Genomic DNA, 22,718 nt, shown 5'->3' with positions numbered 1-22,718 from the left:
AAAATATATAATTTATCCTATTTTGCACACTCACTGTACATTACAAAATTTTAAATTTGTTTTTTGTGAATTAATCCCTTGGAAAAAAGAGAAATTTTACTATATTGCAGTATGTTTTTAATTTAGATTCATCTGTAGAATACTTTTTATTAATTTTAGATTTCTTGACAAAATTGATTCATCTGTAGAATTTTTTTCATTTTCTCTATTTTCTCGGACAATTGGTGCTTTAGGAGAAGCTGTTGTCCTAAATGCTGCCTACCCCTTAGGTATTTGTTTGTACTTTTACAACATACGTTAAAGCCTACACCAATTAAACAAAACAATTAATATTTATTTAAAATGAAAATATGCTATAATCATAATGTAAAAAATATAGAAAATGAATTGCCTGTTTTATGGATTTCTCTGAATCCAGTTGTATTTACTTCTTATCGTCTAATAATTTTAGCAACACAAATGTTTTCAGTGCAACATAGAGGAAAAGTTGTGGTAAGAATTATTTCATTTATTAAGTTGCTTTAATATTTACAACAATAGGCAAGAAAATTAGTATTTTCTATACACAATTATTGGTAGATATGTGCTTTATATAAATTTTAATAAACATGTTTTCTTATATTCATTATTCAATACATTTTTTTACTATGCTTTGATCCAGGGAACACTGGATTTCTTCTTTGGGGTTGGGGGAATGGCTGGTCCCTCAGTAGGAAGCTTATTGTACAGTATTTCTGGTGGGTTTGCTCTCCCGTTTTGGACAACTGGCATCATAATGGTTGTGCTGGGAGCTAAGATGCTTTTGGGGAAGAATAAAATAAAGATAGAAGCTGCTACTACTCTTGAACATTCGTAAGAAAACATTTTTACAATTTCATGAATATTTTCTTAAAAAATGTTTCGGGATACAAATATATTTCATTGAAGCATTTTGAAAAGTTGACTTGGAAGGAAATATAACATAATTTATCTTATAAAATCTGGCAAAAAGGAACTTGATAAATGTATATTTAAGCCAGTAATCTGTCCAGGGAAACCTCACCTTGGAAGAAATTGTTGAAATGTTCGGGTTTTATTGAGAACATCGCTTCTGTTTTATTTGTTTTGGGACCTGCTACTAAATGGCATTCTGCATCCTTTGAGCCGCATTTCATAGAATTGGTGAGCAAATTGTGAATGTAGGTAAATTTTAAATTGTAATAAGCAAAAAAGGGGTAATTTCACATCAATCATCAGTCTTTACTTGAAGAAGGCATGTACAACCTTACTTTTACTAAAAATACCATTAGTATTTTCTGTCAAATCTTCAAACAATAACTATTACTAATCCTTACTTCTTTAACCCCAAACAGGCTGGGGGGGGGGCATTTGACGCCCTCCCTTTGGTTTGTTTGTCCTAGCACTCACATTTTTGACATCTTCAGAGTGAAATTTTGTCACTTTTAATGAATAGTAATTTAAAGGATTTTTTGATAAAAAAATATTTTTTTTAATCTATAGAATAGGGTACAGGGCGGAAAAAAAGTCTGGTCAGTGAAAAAAAATCTAAAATAGCCCATAACTTTTTTGTGACTAAAGCTACAGAACCTTGTGTAACACTTTGATATTTGTTTAAACAAAAAAAAATATTTTTTCCCCCTCCCTAGCACCCCAATTATTAAAGATATGGTCTATTTTTTTTTCTTTGAGCTGGCCATGAAAAATTGGGATGTGAACATGCATTTCAACCCTTTACCTATTCTCTAAGGCCTTTTTCTAGGGAGGGGGCGCCAAATGCCACCCAGGCTATACAGTATACATAGATTCAAACCCCCAGCCTTTATAGGGTTAAGCGTACCTAACTAATACAAATTTGAAGTAAGAAATGTTTAGTATGGAATTTCCCCCGAAGAGGTTGGATTGATGTATATGGCAGAATGTTTGACCTATGCTATTGCAACTCCTGTATCTGGATTTGTCATTGATTGTGGATTCCCTCTAAAATGGATGCTTTTAGTTGGACATGTTGTGGTGATTATTGGAGGCATGGCATTAGGTTGTGACTATCTTTTTAAAAATATTTTGTACTTGTTACACTCATAAACACAACTATTTGCACTGTGCTTTAATATATGCCACCATTTACCTTAGCTAAATAGTAGGTTGTAAAAAACAAACCCAAGGATTCTAAATGTTATAAACTAAGTCTAGAATCAGCATGTAGATTTTTAGAAATCCCTGTCAAGTCCTTTTCGAGAAAATTACATTTAAACTTTGTTGTGAGGTTAGACTTAAAAAAGACTTTAGACTCGTAAGTTTTTGGGAGATTATTAGAAAACACTAAATGATTAGAGCTTTTCTTCAAAAACATCATCATCCCGTGATAAATTTGTCAATGCAGAATTATCAAATTTGATGAAAAAACCATACAAACAATGTTTTATAGGTTTTAAACCTATAAAATGGAATACCTTAAAACCATTATAATGTTTCAGGGGTTCTAGACATAATTCTAGAATCTGTAAAATCCTCAGGTGTCTTTGTTTTTAAAAACTAATTTATAGCTGAGGTGAAGTGATGGACAGTTTAGACTCAATAATAAGTATAAGAAAGTCAGTACATATTGAACTGTTATGTTTTCGGCTTGGCTCTAGTTTTTTTACCTTAAAATTTCTTTCTGTGATGTAATTTTCACTGTAGGCATCTGTAATTGCCTTTGTAAAATATTAGTGAGGGGTACATAACCATACAACATAACAGATATTATTTTTATCATGATGGTATTTCTTAGCTAGCTAGAATTTACCACGTTGAAAATTTGTAAAAGTAAAGACAAATGTTTAGGTCCTTTTCCAGGTCTTTGGTTTCTACATAATATCCCTGCTACTGTAGTTTCCTGGGGGCTTATTGGTGTTGGCATAGCATGTTCTTATCCTGCTTCACTGTTAAATCTTCTGCAATGTGCCAGAGAGGCAGGTCTTCAAGAATCTGAAGAGACTACTGTAAGAAGATATTATTGCTTTAACCCTATTCCGGCTAGAGGACCCCCCCCCTTCTGACGTTGTTTGCAAATATCTCAAACTTTTTTTTACTTTTTTACTAACATATGCCCTCACTTAATTGGCTCAAAACCTTGAACAAAAGAAAGCAGATTTCACATTTTTTGCGAAGAAATTTTGCAAAGACTTTAAAGAGAATTTGCTTATTTTCAGTTTTCCTTAATTACAAATTTAGTTTTGGAATATTTTGAAAATATTTTTGCATACTTGAATTTGCCAGGCCAGCAAGGGCTTTTCAAAAATATATAATTTATCCTATTTTGCACACTTTTTGAAGTTGATAATGCAATAAATATTCAAAATTTTGCAAATTGGCAATTTTTTTCACAGATTAATTAAATGGAGTCCATGGACTTTCCAAAAGTGTATCAAATGTTATAGATTTGTATCATAATACGGAAATAGAGGGGGGTGTGCCTGGGACCCCCTCTAGACTTTTATGGGTAAACCAGACATCAGCCTTGATAGGGTTAAATATTTATATGCATGATTAGTGTTTAATATTTTTAATAGACTTGGGAGAGGGGTTAAAGCCCCTCCTCAAGTTTGCTATTACATTCAACATATTGAAACTATCTTTAATTCTTTAAACGTCAAATTTTGGAAAAATGAGAAAATAATATCAAACTACTGGGGTTTATGTTATCAGTCTTCAGGAGGCTAGGTATGTGTTTATGAGGAAAATAAATGATTTTTTGGTAAAAAGTCCCTCAAAGGGATAAATCCAACCTTCAAAGTTGTCACATTCTTCTTAACATATAAACTCTCTTGGCTAACAAGTAAGGATTTATTGATGCCATCTTTCATTATTTTTAACTGAAAAAAAATTTCCACACACTAACTGTGAAAAAAGAATTGATTATACTATTTTAATCTGTATGAATTGTAGAGCCGAATTGCTAGTGTGTGGCTATTGTTTAATTATCTTGGTGGATTCCTATCTGCTCTTGTCGGTGGAATCAGTTATGATCTAATTGGGTTCTCCTGGAGCACAACTTTGCTTGTTATTCAAATGGGAATAGTGGTAAAATTTTGGATTTACTTTTGCAAAACAACTTATCTTCAGTAACTTCAGTAATTGTTGTTATTGTGTAATTTATATTACTTCCTTTTGACTAATATTAGCAACCTATGATTCCCCCAACAGAGGGAGGTTAGGTTTTTCGGATTTACTTTTGCATGAAAAACAACTGATCTTCAGTAACTGAAATTGTTGTTCTTGTGTAAATTATTTTATGGCCTTTTGACCAACATTAGCAACCTATGATTCCCCCAGCAGAGTGAGGTTAGATTACTTATAGTCCCTTGAATCAGTTATGTAAAATAACCACCCATTCTGCATAGTTTTTGGGAAAAAAATTGCAAATTTTCATCTCAAAAGACATTTAAATTCCTTACAACTTCAACCAATTTTTTCTACACAAGATTCCCTGCTGCACACTGGATATTTTGTAGAAAAAATTGGTCTTGGGTACCCACGGTTCCCTAAATTTTCCAGTAAAATAATTCCCTAAGTTTCCCAATAAAATAATTATAAAATTCTTGAATTAACCTTCAGTCATAACATCTTTGGGATAGCAATTAAATGCATAAACTTGATGTCACAGGCTTTCATTTGAAAATATTGCTGTCAAAACACTCACCTTAAAAGAAAAACAACTCCCAAAGAACAGTTAAGTTATAAATTTTCCAACATTATAATTATTTTTTAGACTATTGGAATACAGATCAGTTTCATGTTTCGAGCAAAACATACAGAATATCAATTGATTCAAGATTTTAGCCCTGAGTCAAGTCTATGACTAAAAGAAGAAAGAAACCAAAGCTAGTTACTAAGATTATAGAAAATGAAAACTTAAAGATGTGTGTAGAAAATTTGGCTATTGAATGTCCAATAAATGTCTTTAATTTACAGTTTGTTATTCATTATCTTTTAAGTGTTGAAAATGAAAATGGTATTGGAAAATTAGGAATTCTACCGAACATAAAATAGTCGAGTAATTGAGAGTATCCTAAAAGATTGGCATACTAAACTAAACAAAAGATACTATTGCATATTTCATTGAAAATGATAAATACTAAAACGTAGTCAATTGTACANAGGGGTCAACGCTAAATCCCATGTTTGATGTCCAAATAAGACAAATGATACATCATTTGAAAGCTCTTACGCTCTACTGTTAAAATCTGCAAAAGAAAATGAAATTTGCTAAAATCAATTTTTTTTAGGCAAAATCCAGTTTTATATTAAAAATGTTTGCAAAAAAAGATGCCCAAAATGATAGAAAATACAGTTTTAAAAAGCCATTTTAAATATGTAAAAAATTTGCAAAATTTTAAATAACCAGATGTGTAATTAAGAAAAACTAAAAATGTATTTCTTTTGAATAATAATTTGCAAAAATTTCTTTGCAAAACTTGTGCAATCTGTTTCCTTCTGTTATAGGTTTTCCAAAAATCTTAAATTATCAAAATCTGACATCTGAAATTTGGGTCAAAACAAAGATTTAGTTTGTTACAGGAAAAAGTAGTAATTCAGGCATTGAGCCTGAGGTTTCAGGAAGTTAGCATAAAAGCCCGATTTTAGACCTACAGGGAGGGCTATGGGTGTTTAGGAAAAGTCAGAAAATTTCAACAGCCTAAGGCTAATATTTTTGGATTTATGTAAATAGGGTTAAGTAGCTATAACACATTTTTGATTTTACCTAAACATTATTTTTTGGTTAAGGTTGTTGGTTTTTTTATGTTGTTGACTTTTTAATTTAAAAACTTTTCTTGATTTAGTTTTACTTCATTTGGTTTAAGTCAACAAATTAATTGATAAAATACTTAATCAAATTTGAGGGTTCATTGAAATAAAATGTTTTGAGTAAATAAATTAATTTTTTATAAAAGAAAATGCAAGACTTAACATAATTCTCAGTACAACCCCTCCTCTAGTGGATGCAGTATTTAAAACTTGCCTTTGTACGCTTAAAGTTCCTTTAGTTTTTGTTTACCCATCCTGAGGTGTAAGAAAAATTAAGATTTTTTATGAAACTAGTTTTTCCATTTGATGCCCAGTTAGGCATTAAACATATATTTGGGTGTTTGGATGTCTGATGGTTTGTTCTTACCTGAAAATTGAATGAAAAGTGCCCTGTTTTGTTTTATTTGTTAATAATAAACATTTTCATTGTGTATTTAAAATATATCTGGCGTTGTCATACTATTTGCCTTGATAAACAATGGCAACCGTCTACAAGTGACCGGCAATGCATGCTAGTAGAACTGAGAAAGCAGTTTTGTAAAGAAATTTCTTTTTTAAATGTTGTTTTCAAAAACTATCATTTTTGAAACGACACTTCTTTAATGACTTTTAACAACAAACCTTTGTTAACAACCATTTTCGATGGCCCTTCCTTTTAACGACCTTTTAAAGAGAAAATAAATTTTTTTGGCTGGAAATCCGAGGTCAGAAAAAAATCAGGTTATTCGTTTTGATAAAAAACATTTTAGACAACATTACTAAAAATTGAACTTGATTGTCAAAAAAGATTGTTTACAATAATGATAGTTTTTCAATTTTTCTAAAGTTGAAAACGAGTGTTTTGTTTTAAAAAAAAATATCGTTTTTTTCTAATAACAAAATAATCTTTTTAGAAAAAAATTAAACACAAAATGATTAACAACCCTACCTACCGCTGCCTCAAATACTAAAATACTGGCTTACCATTTTTATCTCCAATTAAATGGACTGTTTTGCATAATTTCAAGTGACCTTCCATTTAAAGATGGATATCCACAATTCGCAACAGTACCCCTTAAACCATTACATGACCATATTCTTTTTTATTTGCTTAACCCTATTCCCGCTGGGGGGGGGGTGGGGTCTCTCTAAGAACAGACGGTAGTTGGGGTAGTAGTGGATCGTATGAAGTTCTACAAAAAACGTGGACTCGATCGGTTCTGCCGTTTTGACGTCTATGGGTTACAAACAAACAAACAAAAACCCAAACAGGGAAGAAAAAGTATACATATTGGTATAATGTATAGATCACTACTTAATATGCAAGAACTGCATTAACATCTTTTGCTCATGATGAATGTCAAAGTCATTCCTAAAAAAATATTTTAATTATTTAAAGGTGACTAATAATATTTTTATGCATAATTAATAAACATTATTTTTTCCTTTCGCTCATAATAAACATTTTTTTTAAGGTAAACCACCGAATATTATCAATTATTATATTATATTTTGTGTTTGAAATTAAATATTATGTTACTATATAGTAATTCATCATTTACAAAACCTGTTGATATAGAAACGGTAGCATTTACACCGACAACTAATAAAACTAAAACAACTACTGTAATAAAAACAACAACTTCAATTTCTACAACTACTGCAACAAAAAAAAACTGCAACCACAACAACAACATCTATCACTACAACTTCAACTTCAACAAAAAGGTCCGGAAAGAACATGTAAGTAGTAGTGAATATTGTTTGTTTGTATCATTATCCAAAGATACATGAATTGTAGAGATGCATCATTACATGAGCAGTAGAAATACAGGATCTGTTTTTACTGAGATACAGGGGATCTGTATACAGAGATACAGGATCTGCATACAGAGATACACGATATGTATACAGAGATACAGGATATGTATACATAGATACAGGATATGTATACAGAGATACAGGATCTGTATACAGAGATACAGGATCTGCATACAGAAATACAGGATATGTATACAAAGATAGTTGTTCTAAATACAAGGATACAGAATTGTATACAAATACACAGGATCTGAATACAAAGATACAAGTTCTGCATACAAAAATATAGGATTGTATTCAGAGACACAGGATCTGTATACAAAGATATATGTTATAAATATACAAAGATACAAGATTGTATACGGAGAGGCAGGATCTGTATACAAAGATAGATGTTCTAAATACAAAGATGAAGAATTGTATATGGAGATACAGGATCTGTATACAAAGATATATGTTATAAATACAAAGATACAAGATTGTATATGGAGATACAGGATCTTTATACAAAGGTAGATGTTCTAAACACAAAGATGAAGAATTGTATACAGAGATACAGGATCTGTATACAAAGATACAGGATAGAGGATCCAACATTCAAATAAGAATTGAGTCTTTGTCCATATATCTTTGCAACCTGATGTTGTAAACCTTAAATATCTTAGATTATTGTATCTGACGGAATATTGTTGGAAATATCTAAACTGTATACAGCATTGGGCTGCACAGTTTCTTGGCAAAGACTCAATTTCTTTCCAGATTGAGTACTAAGGTCTAGACTAAGAAAAAAGAATTCACAAACAAGGTAGAATTATTAAACAATGATATTTTACACTAGATAAAAAAACATAATTTTAAATGAATTAATACATTTTATTAAAAATTTTTATTTCATGTGTGTGTCAGCATAAGTGTAAAGGTTAGAAGTGCGAAATTAAAGACGACAAAACTACTTGACGATCTTTGCCGCGTTCTGTGAGTTCTGTAGCGCAGAGAATTATCCTGCAAAATATGGAATGTTATTTAGGAACACTTTATTAACACCCTGTCGCATCATCATATTAGATTGTTATAATAATCAGAAAATTTAAAAATAATTTATCATTTAAAAATAATGTAAAAGACAGCTAATGAAACAATTTCTTGCAGAAAATACCAGGTTTTTAAATTATTATGTGCGTTTAAGCTTGGAGATAATCCAAAATTATATGGGACACACAATACAAATAATTATTCAACCTTAATTGTGATTTGCACATTTATGCTGCATAAATAATGGAAAAAATTGTCAGAAATAAAAATAAATAAAAATAAAAACTTTTCCAGAGGAAACCGAAGATATCTTCCACAAGATTGACCCAGACAAAGGTTTAAACAAAGGCTTTGTGAATTAAGCATGCGCCTCTTTTTAAATAATGGATCCTTTGAAATTACAAGACAATTCCAGTTTAACCCTATTCCTGGTGGGGGGGGGGGGGTTCAAATTGAACCCCAGGGGGGCTCCCTTGTCATAACTCCAAAAGTATTGGTGTGAGCCTCTGAGACTGTTGCAATTTTCGGACTTTTCCTAAATACCCACCGTTTGCCCTCCGTTTAGGTACTAACTGCCTGAGTCCTCAGGCACACAGTCTGAATGAATACTTTTTCATGGAACAAACTAAACCTTTGTTTTCGCCTACTTTTAGTTTTCAGATTTTAATAATTTTTAGCTTTTTAAAAAGTCTATGACATAAGGAAACGGATTGCACATGCACCCGTCAAAAGAAATTTGCACATTTTAAATTTTTCTTGATTAAACATCAGTTTATTTAAAATTTTGCAAAACTTTTTACATATTTGAAATGGCATGGTCAAGGGCTTTTTCAAAAATGTATATTTCATTATTTTTTGGACATATTTTTTTGCAAACATTTTTTACTTTTTATCGGGGGGGGGGGGNNAAATATATATATCTATCTATCACCCAGCGAATCCTGGTTTTCAACTACCCCAGCAGGGATAGGGTTAAGCATTATTAATTTTTTGCCATGACGTATAACGTGGTGATGGGGTTCATTGTAAATATTTTCTTTTTTAAAGGTTCGAATGTGAAAAAAGTCAGATTTTCTTCGACGTTTTATCTATTAAAATAAACTTAAATCTGATTTAAATAATGCTTAATTAGAAGTTACCAATTAGAATATCTCTTATATCTCTTATTTTGACCATGAAATAGTGCATTAATACTATAGCTTACATTCATACATCTGTTAAGTGTCTTTTTAAACCATTCACTTCTACACTTGTAGAAGTCATGAAGCATGTGGCCCGGTCGACCCTAAAAAAAATATATATATATAGGACGAAACACTGTGTCTATGGATATATATATATATATATAATTCTCAATATATTCATACTGATGATTGCATAAAAGCATGAAACAATTTATTTATGAATAAAATGTTATAAGAAGATTGTTGCGTTTCAATTGATATATGAATATATATATATATTTATGTCACATGTGAATATATATATATATATATAAGTTGTCGAAATATAAAACTCTGTTACAGTATCAATGTACAATGTACATTTGTACATATATACAGTCTTCCTCTGGTTTGAGAACGAATAAAGTCTAAAGACTGTTTCTATTAGCCCTTTGCACGGGCAGCCGTGGTACATTTAAATTTCCGAGCCCGGTCAATTTTTCCGGTCCTAGTTTTACTGTACCTAGCTCTATGGACAGGACTAGCCTTTGCAACAAGGTTGACGCGGTCAGACTTTATGCTTCATATAGGTTGAGTTTACTTTTACTAGAGGGGCAGAGGTGCGTGTTTGATACAATATTTATTTGGGCTGATCTTTTCGTAAAGCAATTAGATTAAGATAGATGTGAAGAATGATGATTTCTTGAGTGCAGGCCGCAGGGGAACTATGGAAATACAAATATCTATTAAATTACAATATGAGTCTGGAGCAGCAGTCACAGAACAATAATTTACCCATTTTGGCAATCAGGACACATAATATTGTAACAAGAAATATTTTTATAGGAATTTAAATAATCGGCACTTGGATGATACTACTATAAACTAATCTCTTTTTCAAATTCTCAAATTTTTGCAACCTAAAACAAAATTTAATGAAATACCATGCATTTTCAACTTGGCCTGATGGGCTCAAGAGAAGTGGTTTAACTTATTGTAAGTGATTCAAATATTTCTCGCGATTCACTTTTCTGTTTTTATAAAAAAATGATAATTATCCTTCACTTCTATTCTTTTTCAGAATACAGCGCACCATAAATGTACTTCAAAAAATTTGGCACATGTTCAAACCATATGTTTATTTTGAGTGTTAAAAGACGTATTCGGGCAAAATATTTACAAGTTATAGAAAAAGACCGGTTTAAATGTGAATTTGCACAGATAAATTAATCTAATTATGATTTTCTGGGCCAATAATAGATTAAATATTTAAAAGAGTCCAACTGAGAAACCTGGAAGATATCAAGGGTTAAAAATAAAAAATTTAAAATATTGGTGAAGGGGCAATTTGAATAAGAATGTGTGAGTGTAATTTAAAAAATCCAAATTTAGAGCCATTTTTTTAAAGAAAGAGGGAAAATAAAAAGGAATTTGAGCTTATTCTGAAAAATGATATAGTTAAATTTAAGGGCGTCAAACCTTATAGAAATCCAACGTATAGAAACTGCTACGTATAGCAACATGGCGTATTTTCCGGGAGAGCATTTTTTTTATATTTTTGAGAAATTAAATTATCAGTGTAAAGTAGATTTTGTTTTCATAAAATCCTTTTATTTAAATGGTAAAACGGAATTTTATGAAATCATATTAGCACTACTGGAGAATTTTTTTTTATACTTTTAAGAATTTTTTCCAAACCTCAAATGTACGTATTAAACCATTTTGCTCCTTTAATGTCTAAGGTATGTTAAAAAAATAGAAATTATGATAATGATAATGATAAGCTACAATGTTTTACAAAAACATTTAATTTCTCAAAAATATAAAAAATGTTCTCCCGGAAAATACCCCTTGTTGCTATAAGAAACAGTTTCTATACTTTTCATTTCTAAAAGGTTGGACGCCAAATTTAAGTTTGCATATTGAGATTAGGTTAAGAAAAACTTACTGTAGGGGCACAATTTAAAATTTTTTGAGAAATAATAAGTAAAAAGTAAAAAAAGTAAAAAAATTTTATTCTTGAAATATAACAAAAACATACAAAATAAAGTGTTTCAGGAGAAAATATCTAAAAGCCTCTTAAAGTAGAGGTTGTGGGAATATTTCCCCCCAATTCTAAAAAAATATAAAAATAGAAATAAAAGGAAAAGGAAAGGAAAGGATAAGGAAAGTTACATATTTATTGTTTACACTATATTTAATATAAATTAGTGGTGGATTGTTAGAATTTTTCGACGATTAACTAACAACTTTTAGAAAAAAAATTATAGATAATTATTTGTAATGTTAAAATAAGTAAAAAAAGCTTAATGGAGTGTGAAAGAGATATAGGTTCTATGAAAAACGGGCATTTTTAAGCATTTTTTTTAATTCGCGCTGATTTTTGACATCCTTTATGTTTGATTATATCTTTTACTCTTTTTAATCTTTTTATTCTTTTCTTTGTAAAGTCGTCTTTGGTTTCTTTCTTCTGGATCAGTAATATCTATGATTTTTATCAAGTGGTTTTCAGCTGCTCCAACGGGTGCTGAGCCTCCTCCTAAAACAGAAAGAAATTGTAAACTAAACCCGGTCCAGACTAATACCTCTAGTACACCCCTGCACGTTGGTTGGAGCTCATAGAGGTCGGGGGCAAAATTTGCAAAACTGTAAATTCAAAACATTTGGCTTCTTGTAGATATCAGATATCAAGAAGACAAGTACTATTTTAAACCTCCATCAAACAAAACTAGCAGAAAAAAACAATGTTTCTAAAAAATCGACATTTTATGATAGTAAAAGCCATTTTTGAAAATGAAAAACTCCACTAAACCTTAAATTCTATAAGATGAAAAAAAGGACAAAGGTACAGAAAAAATTTTGACTTTCTGTTGTGCTAAAAAAGTTAGAGTACAATTGTAATCTATATCTCTTTGTTAACTTATATGTTTGCTAAGGCTGGCCAATCGACTGAAAAAAATGGGCTGAATTTTGGTAAGGAAACTCATTGATTCCCTTGAGGTTGACATAAGCTAAATAAATTATATTTTTTGTTTTAATTCAATTTTTTAAATTCCACGGGCAACGTTGGGTACTACAGCTTATAGCTTGTAAAAAAAAGAAAGATTAAAAATGGTGGTGCAATGAATAATGTAAATTAAATTATAAATTATTGTAAATTAAAGTACGTGAAAAAGTTTGAGCACGGTGTTTGATACTATTGGAAGGAAAGCAACTCTTGGTCATCCTTGAATTTGAAGGCGGAATTTGCATGCAAAATGTCCTAGGGTAGCCTCGGAGCTGGAATAAGATTTTCATCTGTTGGAAAATCACTTTTCTTTAACCTTATGAAAAAAATTTTCTGAGTAAAATGGTTTTTAAAACTACGAATTGGTTTTAAAAAACAGAGGTTAAAAATAAACTGTTTCAATAATATTTCGTCGTCTTTCCTCTTAATTTATAGAATTTTTCTTTCTTTTTGGGTCAAAAAGTCGTAAAAAACTTTTAAAAAAAGTTAAATCACAATCTTTACATTTCTTCACTAGTTCTTGAAAATAAAAGTAAAAAAATTAATTTAACATTCAATCAGTCTGAAAAAAAATAATCGCTATAGCGATTGTTTATAAGCAAGAGATGAACTTAAAAGGTTACATGAATTTAATCCAAATTGAAACCTTTAACTTATGAATGTTTCAGGTACTTCACTAGAATGCGGGCTGGGACCTTACGCTTCTAAACAAGATTCTTTAAAAATGTTTTAACAGCGTTACCTTTGCGACTTTTTTGTTTATGATATTTCTTCAAGGAGAGTGTTTATGATATTTCTTCAAGGAGAGTGTTTTTGATATTTCTTCAAGGAGAGTGTTTATGCTATTTCTTCAAGGAGAGTGTTTATGATATTTCTTCAAGGAGAGTGTTTATAATATTTCTTCAAGGAGAGTGTTTATGATATTTCTACAAGGAGAGTTTTTATGATATTTCTACAAGGAGAGTGTTTATGATATTTCTTCAAGGAGAATGTTTATGCTATTTCTACAAGTAGAGTGTTTATGCTATTTCTTCAAGGAGAGTGTTTATGATATTTCTACAAGGAGAGTGTTTATGATATTTCTTCCAGGAGAGTGTTTATTATATTTCTTCAAGGAGAGTGTTCATGATATTTTTTCAAGGAGAGTGTTTATGATATTTCTTCAAGAAGAGTGTTTATGATATTTCTTCAAGGAGAGTGTTTATGATATTTCTTCTTTGTTTTAAAATGTAAACAAAAAGAACATGTTCACAATTTAAATAAAAGCCTAGTTTAAATAAATTTTAAGGAGGCATTATCTTCATAACTCGTTTCAACAAGACACAACACATAAATTCTTCTTTATACGTAGTTCCAGAGTTATAACAGGCGGTAGGTTAACCTTACTCAAATTAGAGATAATCCACCTTCAATAAACTTGTTAAGTTCGTGAGCAGACTTCATTGATTTTCGTTGTACAATTCTTAATCAATATCTTTAAAATTCGCACTTTGTAGCTTCTTGTAATATTTAGTTGAGAAATAGCAAAAATAATTTTTCTTGAAAATAGTTGGCTTATTTATTAAACGCTAAAAAGCTTTCTTTGTCCTAGCATAGTAGGTAATCTTAAATCTATAGCTATGTTAAATGAGTAATTAGAGACACCTAACGGTCAAATAATAAACTAAATTATTTGGTGTGGGAGAGGAGACTCAGTCAGATGCCAGTAGAAAGTGGAGGCTGGAGAAGCAAGACCGGTGTCGGACATTATTGATTCAATTGTTGATGGAGTGGGAACTGAGACCGGGTTCGGAGGTTACAAATATAATGTTTTGTATATATATTATATACATACAGGGGTGGATACAGGAAATTTTTCTTGATCACCCCCCAAGAGAAGCAGGGCAGAGGCGTACAAGGGGGGCACTACGTGCACTGCATATCCCCCTTACGGGTACCCCCGGGGGGGGGGGGGGGGGCACGCAAAGGAGGGTCTCATATATGAAATGATTTTATATGATGTTGGGAAAAAAAATGAAAAAAAGATGTTAAACAACAATTAATTCATCCTATTTTAATATTAATTAAACAAAATTGAACCAAATGTAAGTCAGTAAAACCCTGAACATTTTTTAGTTGCATGGCGCAAACAAAAATAACTTTGCAGTAATGAAAGAAAAATTGTACATCAAAGGACAAGTGTCATCCTTCTTAATTCTTTTTACCCAAAATTCTAGGAATTAAAATCCCAAAACTTCTGCGAAAACAAAATTAAAAATTGGTTTAATTGGGGAGAAAAAACTTGATATCAAAAAGAATGTTTTTATCCTTTTTATTATAATTATTAATTCCTACCCAAATACTCAGCAAATAAAACCCTTGATATTGTTTTGCTGCTCAACGCAAACATCTAGTTTTGGGGGAAATTATTTTTTTTAGAGAGGGAAACGTTTTTCAATAAAGGAACATAGTTAAATTTTCTTTGAAACCTGATGGTGTTAACCCTACTTCAATCTAAGTTCGTTGAATCAATAGTTTAAAATATCAAAGATCTACGACATCGGGTTAAACAGATATAGAGATTGTAAGTTTGGAGTTTTTGGTAACATTTTATTTCCTTTACAATTCTGATATATAATCAAATAATACATGTTATAAAATAAATACGGTTTATTAATCTATATGTATACTTTGCTTGTCTGTCTGGGTGTCTGTCTGTTTGTTTGTTTGTTTGTATCCAATTAACGTCAAAACGGCTTAACCTTTCGGGTCCACATTTTTTGTGGGACCTCACGTAACCCCAGGGAGGGTTTATTAACCCATTAGTGACGAGAAGGTCAATTTTGACCGGGTGAGGTTTTTTTAAAGTGCCTTTATTCTTAAACTAAATGTCGTCCTGTCTTTCCCTGCGCTTTTCTTAGGATCCTGTTTTCAAAACATATTTTATATTTGACGTTACTTCAAAATTGGGTTTTTTAAAATTTTTCAATTTTAAAAAACCCAAAAAAACAAGATTTTGAATTCGGAAGAAACCCAAAATAACACCCTGTAATTTAGTTTTGAATCTATAAAATTGTCATTTTTTTGCTAGAAAAAATTTAAAGACATTTTTGGAAACTTCTTTTAAAGATCTAAATAACTAAAATATGAAAAGTAAAGTTTTGAAAAAAATTAGATAAGTATGAATTACCAAAGTTTTTTAGATTTTCATGTTTTACAGGTCACCCTGTACAAAAAAATCTAAAGATTTAATTGAATATCGATTTTTCATGAGTACAATCAAGTTTTGTTATGACAAGATTCTTCTAAAACAACTTCACTAATAGTTAATGGTCTCGTCACTAATGGGTGATCAAAATTAAAAAAAAATTTTGTTTAAAAGTTTTTTTGTTGTAAAATTTGCAAGTGCGCAAAAAAATATTTTTAAATCCGCAAACTTTCTTTTTTTACAGTGTACAAAGAGTAGATGCTCACAGATAAAGCCACTGGTAAAAGTTGAAATAGAAGTTGGTGCAAAGTGCTTTAAAAGACTAGTATAGATAAAAACTAATCAGTAATTTTGTCAAAATGGGGATTTTAAGGGGGGCGGGGGAAAATATCTTTTAGGAGGGCAATAAAAAATTATATTTTTCGTAGCTCATCCTTTAAGATTCAGAAGATCAAGCTTAAGTTTCAGGGGTAAGCAATTTTCTATGATTTTTGATATTTCTTCAAGGAGAGTGTTTATGATATTTCTTCAAGGAGAGTGTTTATGATATTTCTTCAAGGGGAGTGTTCACTTTCCCAGCATTCCCAGCTCAAATATTTTCTGATTCCATAAAATGACTTTTTCAGTATTGAATCGCTAAATGATTCTATTCCGGAAACAAATTTCACTGCGGTCGCATGAGTTCTGTCACTCTGTGTAGTTCATGAAATGGAGAATATATCTCACCAAACACAATCGAGCTCAACAAAAGAGCGGTCCAACCTATATATATCGGAAATGTTATAAATGTTTAGGAAACTATCAAAATTTGTTAATTTCCGAACACTGTTATCTCCTACAATATTCATTAAAGAAGATTGTGGAAGTTATTTTACTAAAATAATCTTTTATTTAAATATGGAAAAGTTTTTTTGTCGAAACATAGTTAGTAATCACACGTCTACGAAATTTCAAATTGATGAAATAGAGACACCTAACGGTCGAAATATTTACTAGAATGTTTGGCGGTGAGAAGAGTCGTACTAGGGGGAACTTAGTAAGACCGGTTTGGTGTTAAAAACCGCCCGGGGTAATATTGCCTGCATAAGTATTCAGTTCACTTCACATCCAATTGCGTGCAGTGCACCTGCCCTTCTGTTTTTTAACCTTTTTTACGCAATATTAGACATAAAAGCAATATTAAAACATTTCAAATTACTAGCTTACGTAAATAAATATGCACAATTTATAGTTCTAAAATGTATTTTTGTAGTGAGAAGACAGAAGACCCAAGATCTTGCCTTGCAAAATCTTTTGTAAAAATCAATATTTTTTCCAGACATTTTTAATGTTTTTGTCCAATCAAACTAGTTTTAATAAACATCTGCAAGTATCAAAACACTGCTTTGGGTGTCTTAATATGTGTTTAAGTGGTGTATAATTCATATAATTGCATATATAGGAGTAAACTGTCATAAGGATGTGTCTGGAATTTGGATTAAGGTTAATTGTAATATAAAGTAATATAAAATAAAAACACGATAATTTTTAATTTTTTTAGCGAAATTGAATATATATATTTACATATATATATATATATTTACATGAACAGAGCTGGGAACTTTAGAATGGATAAACTTTAATCCTAACTTCTTGATCCGAATATCCACTGTGGAAACTTTTCATTTTTGTCATAATCCACTCTTTTTCTCTCTCCTTGGATATCCGTTAATTGTTTTCTCCAATGAGAATACTTCTGTTCTCTCATTGGTTGCCCGCTTTTCTCTGATTGGCTGCTACAGTTTCTCAGATGATTAAATATTAATTTGAATTTTATCGTTTTTCATACACTTTTAAGATAATCTTGCAAGATTATGTTAATCTTGAGATTATCAAAAAGAGAAGATCAAGCATTAATCCCGATATCCACCATTCTAAAGTTTTCAGCTCAGGAAACATAAAAGAATATGAAGAATATATATTTACATGAACTAGAAACATAAAAGAATATGAAGAAAATATATTTACATGAACTAGAAACATAAAAGAATATGATGAATATATATTTACATAAACTAGAAACATAAAAGAAAATGATGAATATATATTTACATGAAATAGAAACATAAAAGAATATGATGAATGTATATTTACATAAACTAGAAACATAAAAGAATATAAAGAATATATATTTACATGAACAGGAAACATAAAAGAATATGAAGAATATATATTTACATGAACAAGAAACATAAAAGAATATGAAGAATATATATTTACATGAACTAGAAACATAAAAGAATATGAAGAATATATATTTACATGAACTAGAAACATAAAAGAATATGAAGAATATATATTTACATGAACAGGAAACATAAAAGAATATGATGAACATATATTTACATGAACAGGAAACATAAAAGAATAGGATGAATATATATTTGCATAAACTAGAAACATAAAAGAATAAGATGAATATATATATATATATATATACATATACTAGAACATAAAAGAATATGATGAATATGTATTAACATGAACAGAGCTGGGAACTTTAGAATGGTGGATATCGGGATTAATGCTTGATCCACACTTTTTCTTAATCTCCTGATTAAATATTGCTTGTTCTCCACATGAATTTAATCTCCAGATTAATTAACAGATCGGGATTAAGGATATCACATTCTGAAGTTTTCAGCTCTGGAAACATAAAAGAAAATGAAGAATAAATATTTCAGGAGAGGTTTATGATTTTTCTTTCAGGAGAGGCATTATGATAGTTCTGTAGAGGAAGTTTATAATATTTCTTTAAAGAGTGGGTTTATGATATTTCTGTTATGAGAGGGTTTATGATATTTCTGTTAGTAGGAAGTTTATGATATTTCATTTAAGAGAGGGTTTATGACATTTCTTTTATGAGAGGGTTCATGATATTTCTTTTAAGAGAGGTTATATCTTATTTCTTTTATGAGAAGGTTTATGACAGTTCTATAAATGTATTTATTGTTAAAAGACATTCCTTATTTTTATCATGGCATATAGAATACCTGTACATTTATTTTTTATCAAAATTACTAAAAATTTAAAAAGTGGTCTTAACTGTCCAGTGACCAGTGTGCAATGTTTGGGCCAGTTGACATAATGGTAATTGATAAAACTGATTCCTTGGCCCTCCCTGCAGGCAAAAAATGTCCGGTTCCTTTGAATTTTATACAGATAATGTGGTCATTTGTATGTTCAAAACATAACAAACTGGCGCCGGGACTGAAATCAAGGAACAAAAAGTGTTTTTTCAACCTGGGATTAGATTTATTAAAAAGCCAGCAGTACACAATTTTTTATTATTTTTTATTTATGTCAGGTCATCTAAAAAAAATTTTTAAAAATTCCCTGATGTGCTATTTTTTCAAATAGTTTTTTAGTTTAGTTTACGGATTCCTATCCAAAAAGAAAAATTTTATATATTTCCTCAAAACAATTATCGTGGTTTTGACCATGCAAGAAAACATTCCATCATATGATTATAAATTATATAAATTAAACAAGCGTATAGCTTATTATATGCACAATGCACATGTACAAGTACAAGAGTTGCCAGAAAGCTGCCATGGATTCGCTGAATTGCAAATCCTCTAAAACAAGAGAAATGCATCCCCAAAAAATCCCCAAAATGTAAGTTTTAGAATTTCCCAGAAAAATGTCGAATAAGGAAAAATAAAAGCACTGTTTATTAATGAACCTTTTTTCAACTATTAAGTTGCTTATTTGATTTAACTTTTCAACTTAAGTAAGTTTTAAAGGAATTGAGTTTTTGCCACAAACTCTGATTTTCTAATTTCAATATCGTTGCAACCAAATGGCGTAGACCTTTAATATTTCAAACTATGAATGCTATTAGATCAAATAATGTAAGTTTGAAATATTAAAGGTTTACATCATAAGGTTGCAAAGATATAGATTTTACAAAAACTGAATTTGTGGCAAGACTCTTTATAGTATTTTATTTACACTCTCCCAGCATTCCCAGCTCCAATATTTTCTGATTCCATAAAATGACTTTTTCAGTGTTGAATCGCTAAAAGATTCTAATCCGGAAACAAATTTCACTGCGGTCGCATTAATTCTGTATAATTCGTGTAATGGAGAATATATCACACCAAATAAAATTGAAACACAAAAATATTGGAGTAACAACGAAATATCGGAAATGTTTAGGAAACTATCAAAATTTGTTAATTTCCGAACACTGTTATCTTCTACAATATTCATTAAAGAAGATTGTGGAAGTTATTTTACTAAAATAATCTTTTCTTTAAATATGGAAAAGTTTTTTTGTCGAAACATAGTTAGTAATCACACGTCTACGAAATGTCAAATTGATGAAATAGAGACACCTAACGGTCAAAATATTTACTAGAATGTTTGGCGGTGAGAAGAGTCGTACTAGGGGGAGCTTAGGAAGACCGGTTTGGTGTTAAAAACCGCCCGGGGTAATATTGCCTGCATAAGTATTCAGTTCACTTCACATCCAATTGCGTGCAGTGCACCTGCCCTTCTGTTTTTTAACCTTTTTTTACGCAATATTAGACATAAAAGAAATATTAAAACATTTCAATTTACTAGCTTACGTAAATAAATATGCACAATTTATAGTTCTAAAATGTATTTTTGTAGTGAGAAGACAGAAGACCCAAGATCTTGCCTTGCAAAATCTTTTGTAAAAATCAATATTTTTTCCAGACATTTTTAATGTTTTTGTCCAATAAAACTAGTTTTAATAAACAGCGGCAAGTATCAAAACACTGCTTTGGGTGTCTCAATATGTGTTTAAGTGGTGTATAATTCATATAATTGCATATATAGGAGTAACTGTCATAAGGATGTGTCTGGAATTTGGATCAAGGTTAATTGTAATATAAACTAATATAAAATAAAAACACGATAATTTTGAATTTTGTAGCGAAATTGAACAAAAAACGTGCAATTTATATATATTTACATATATATATATATATTTATTTACATAAACTAGAAACATAAAAGAATATGAAGAGTATATATTTACATGAACTAAAACATAAAAGAATATGAAGAATATATATTTACATGAACAGGAAACATAAAAGAATATGATGTTTTTGATATTTCTTTCAATAGAGGGTTTATGATATTTCTTTTAGGAGAGGGTTTATGATATTTCTTTTATGAGAGGGATTATGGTATTTCTTTTACAAGAGGGTTTATGATATTTCTTTTAAAAGAGGGTTTGATATATCTTTTAGGAGAGGGTTTATGATGTTTCTTTTAAGAGAGGGTTTATGAATTATGATATTTCTTTTTGAATCTAATAAAAGAATATGATGAATATGTATTAACATGAAGGTTTATGATGTTTCTTTTAAGAGAGGGTTTATGAATTATGATATTTCTTTTTGAATCTAGGGTTTATGATATTTCCTTTAAGAGAAGATTTATTAGATTTCTTTTGGAGAGGGTTTATGATATTTCTGTAAAGAGGAAGTTTATGATATTTATTTTATGATGAAATAATCTTGATGTATTCTTTAACGGACCACTAATGAGACATTAAAAAACTATTAATATGGAAAAATTGTAAAAAATTTGATATATCTTTTAGGAGATGGTTTATGATATATCATTTAGGAGAGGGTTTATGATATTTCTTTTGCGAGAGGGTTTATGATATTTCTTTTGGAGAGGATTTATGATATTTCTTTTAAAAGAGGGTTTGATATATCTTTTAGGCGCTAGGGTTTATGATCATATCTTTTAGGAAAGTGTTTATGAATTTTTACTACTATAGACGCATGATATTATCAAGAGTGCTGACTGAAGAATGTTACATGGGAGAGTTGTACATCTATCTATTTATACATATCATCTGTCTGTATCCAATAAACGTAAAAACGGCTTAACCGATCAGACCCACTGTTGTGTGGAACCTCACATGACCCCAAGAAAGGTTAATATCCAGGGGCGTAAATAAGGATTCTGTAGGGGGGGGGGGGGGTAAAATTTGCAAAGTCGGCGCGCAAAGCTTGCCTAAATTTTTTTACCCCCCCCCCCCTAGAAAAATATCATGATGTATAGCAAATTGTTGGTTTTAATTGGGCTTGATTTGCATTTTCCACTCATTTCTGGCATTTACAAACTTTTAATGAATTTTGTAATCATGCTAGTAATATCATTATTATCTATGTTTGTTTATCTATCTTATCTATGTTTCATGCTGGCCATTCCCGTCAGTTCTATTTACCTGTATTAATTAAGTAGTATGATAGCAATATTCAATTTAGACGGACGTATACAGAGCCTTGAGTTTTGGCTAGAGATAGAGTCAGAGAGATTGACATTAGACTAAAAGTCAAGTTTTCGGAGATTTAAACGGGTCTAGATTTATTACAAACTCCATCAAATAAAGGCTTCATTTCATACATTTCAGCTTTCACCTTGTTTTACATCCTTCATTATAGTCATTTTACATTAACTACAAAGATCTGTAAAAAAAACTGAATTTATTTTAAGCAAGATAAAAAATAATGGTTTTAAGATGTTACTTTGTTATATCTTAAGAGTAGCTAAAAGTACACACTACTACTCTTCAGTTAAAGAGAATTAACTCTAGCATAAAAAGCCAGAAGGCCTAGAATCTCCGAGGTCGAGTCTCCATGAATTATTCTGACATTTTTGATAAATATCTTCAATATCCAGACTCTGTAGTCTCCTGTGATTTTCA

General features: G+C 30.3%; 1 protein-coding gene and 1 long non-coding RNA gene across 2 annotated transcripts; one reads left to right on the top strand and one right to left on the bottom strand.

The window, feature by feature from the left end:
* Window positions 1-153: 153 nt before the first annotated feature.
* LOC111695667 (MFS-type transporter SLC18B1) lies at window positions 154-4,950 on the top strand. The gene is made up of 8 exons (XM_023465065.1): window positions 154-269; window positions 452-492; window positions 662-852; window positions 1,032-1,161; window positions 1,873-2,035; window positions 2,824-2,981; window positions 3,928-4,062; window positions 4,751-4,950. The coding sequence occupies exons 2-8, from the start codon at window positions 460-462 to the stop codon at window positions 4,838-4,840; spliced, it is 900 nt and encodes a 299-aa protein (XP_023320833.1). The 5' UTR covers window positions 154-269; window positions 452-459; the 3' UTR covers window positions 4,841-4,950.
* A 3,506-nt stretch (window positions 4,951-8,456) lies between these two features.
* LOC111695687 (uncharacterized) lies at window positions 8,457-9,906 on the bottom strand. Its single transcript, XR_002763926.1, has 2 exons — window positions 9,824-9,906; window positions 8,457-8,589 (listed from the first exon to the last, which is right to left on the bottom strand). It is a non-coding gene; the product is annotated as an uncharacterized LOC111695687 (long non-coding RNA).
* Window positions 9,907-22,718: the final 12,812 nt, after the last annotated feature.

This window comes from Eurytemora carolleeae, unplaced genomic scaffold (assembly GCF_000591075.1).
Source record: "Eurytemora carolleeae unplaced genomic scaffold, Eaff_2.0 scaffold166, whole genome shotgun sequence".
Lineage (NCBI taxonomy): Eukaryota > Metazoa > Arthropoda > Copepoda > Calanoida > Temoridae > Eurytemora > Eurytemora carolleeae.
The sequence above is the reverse complement of the archived record's forward strand: the minus strand, read 5'-3'. Positions and strand labels throughout refer to the sequence as shown.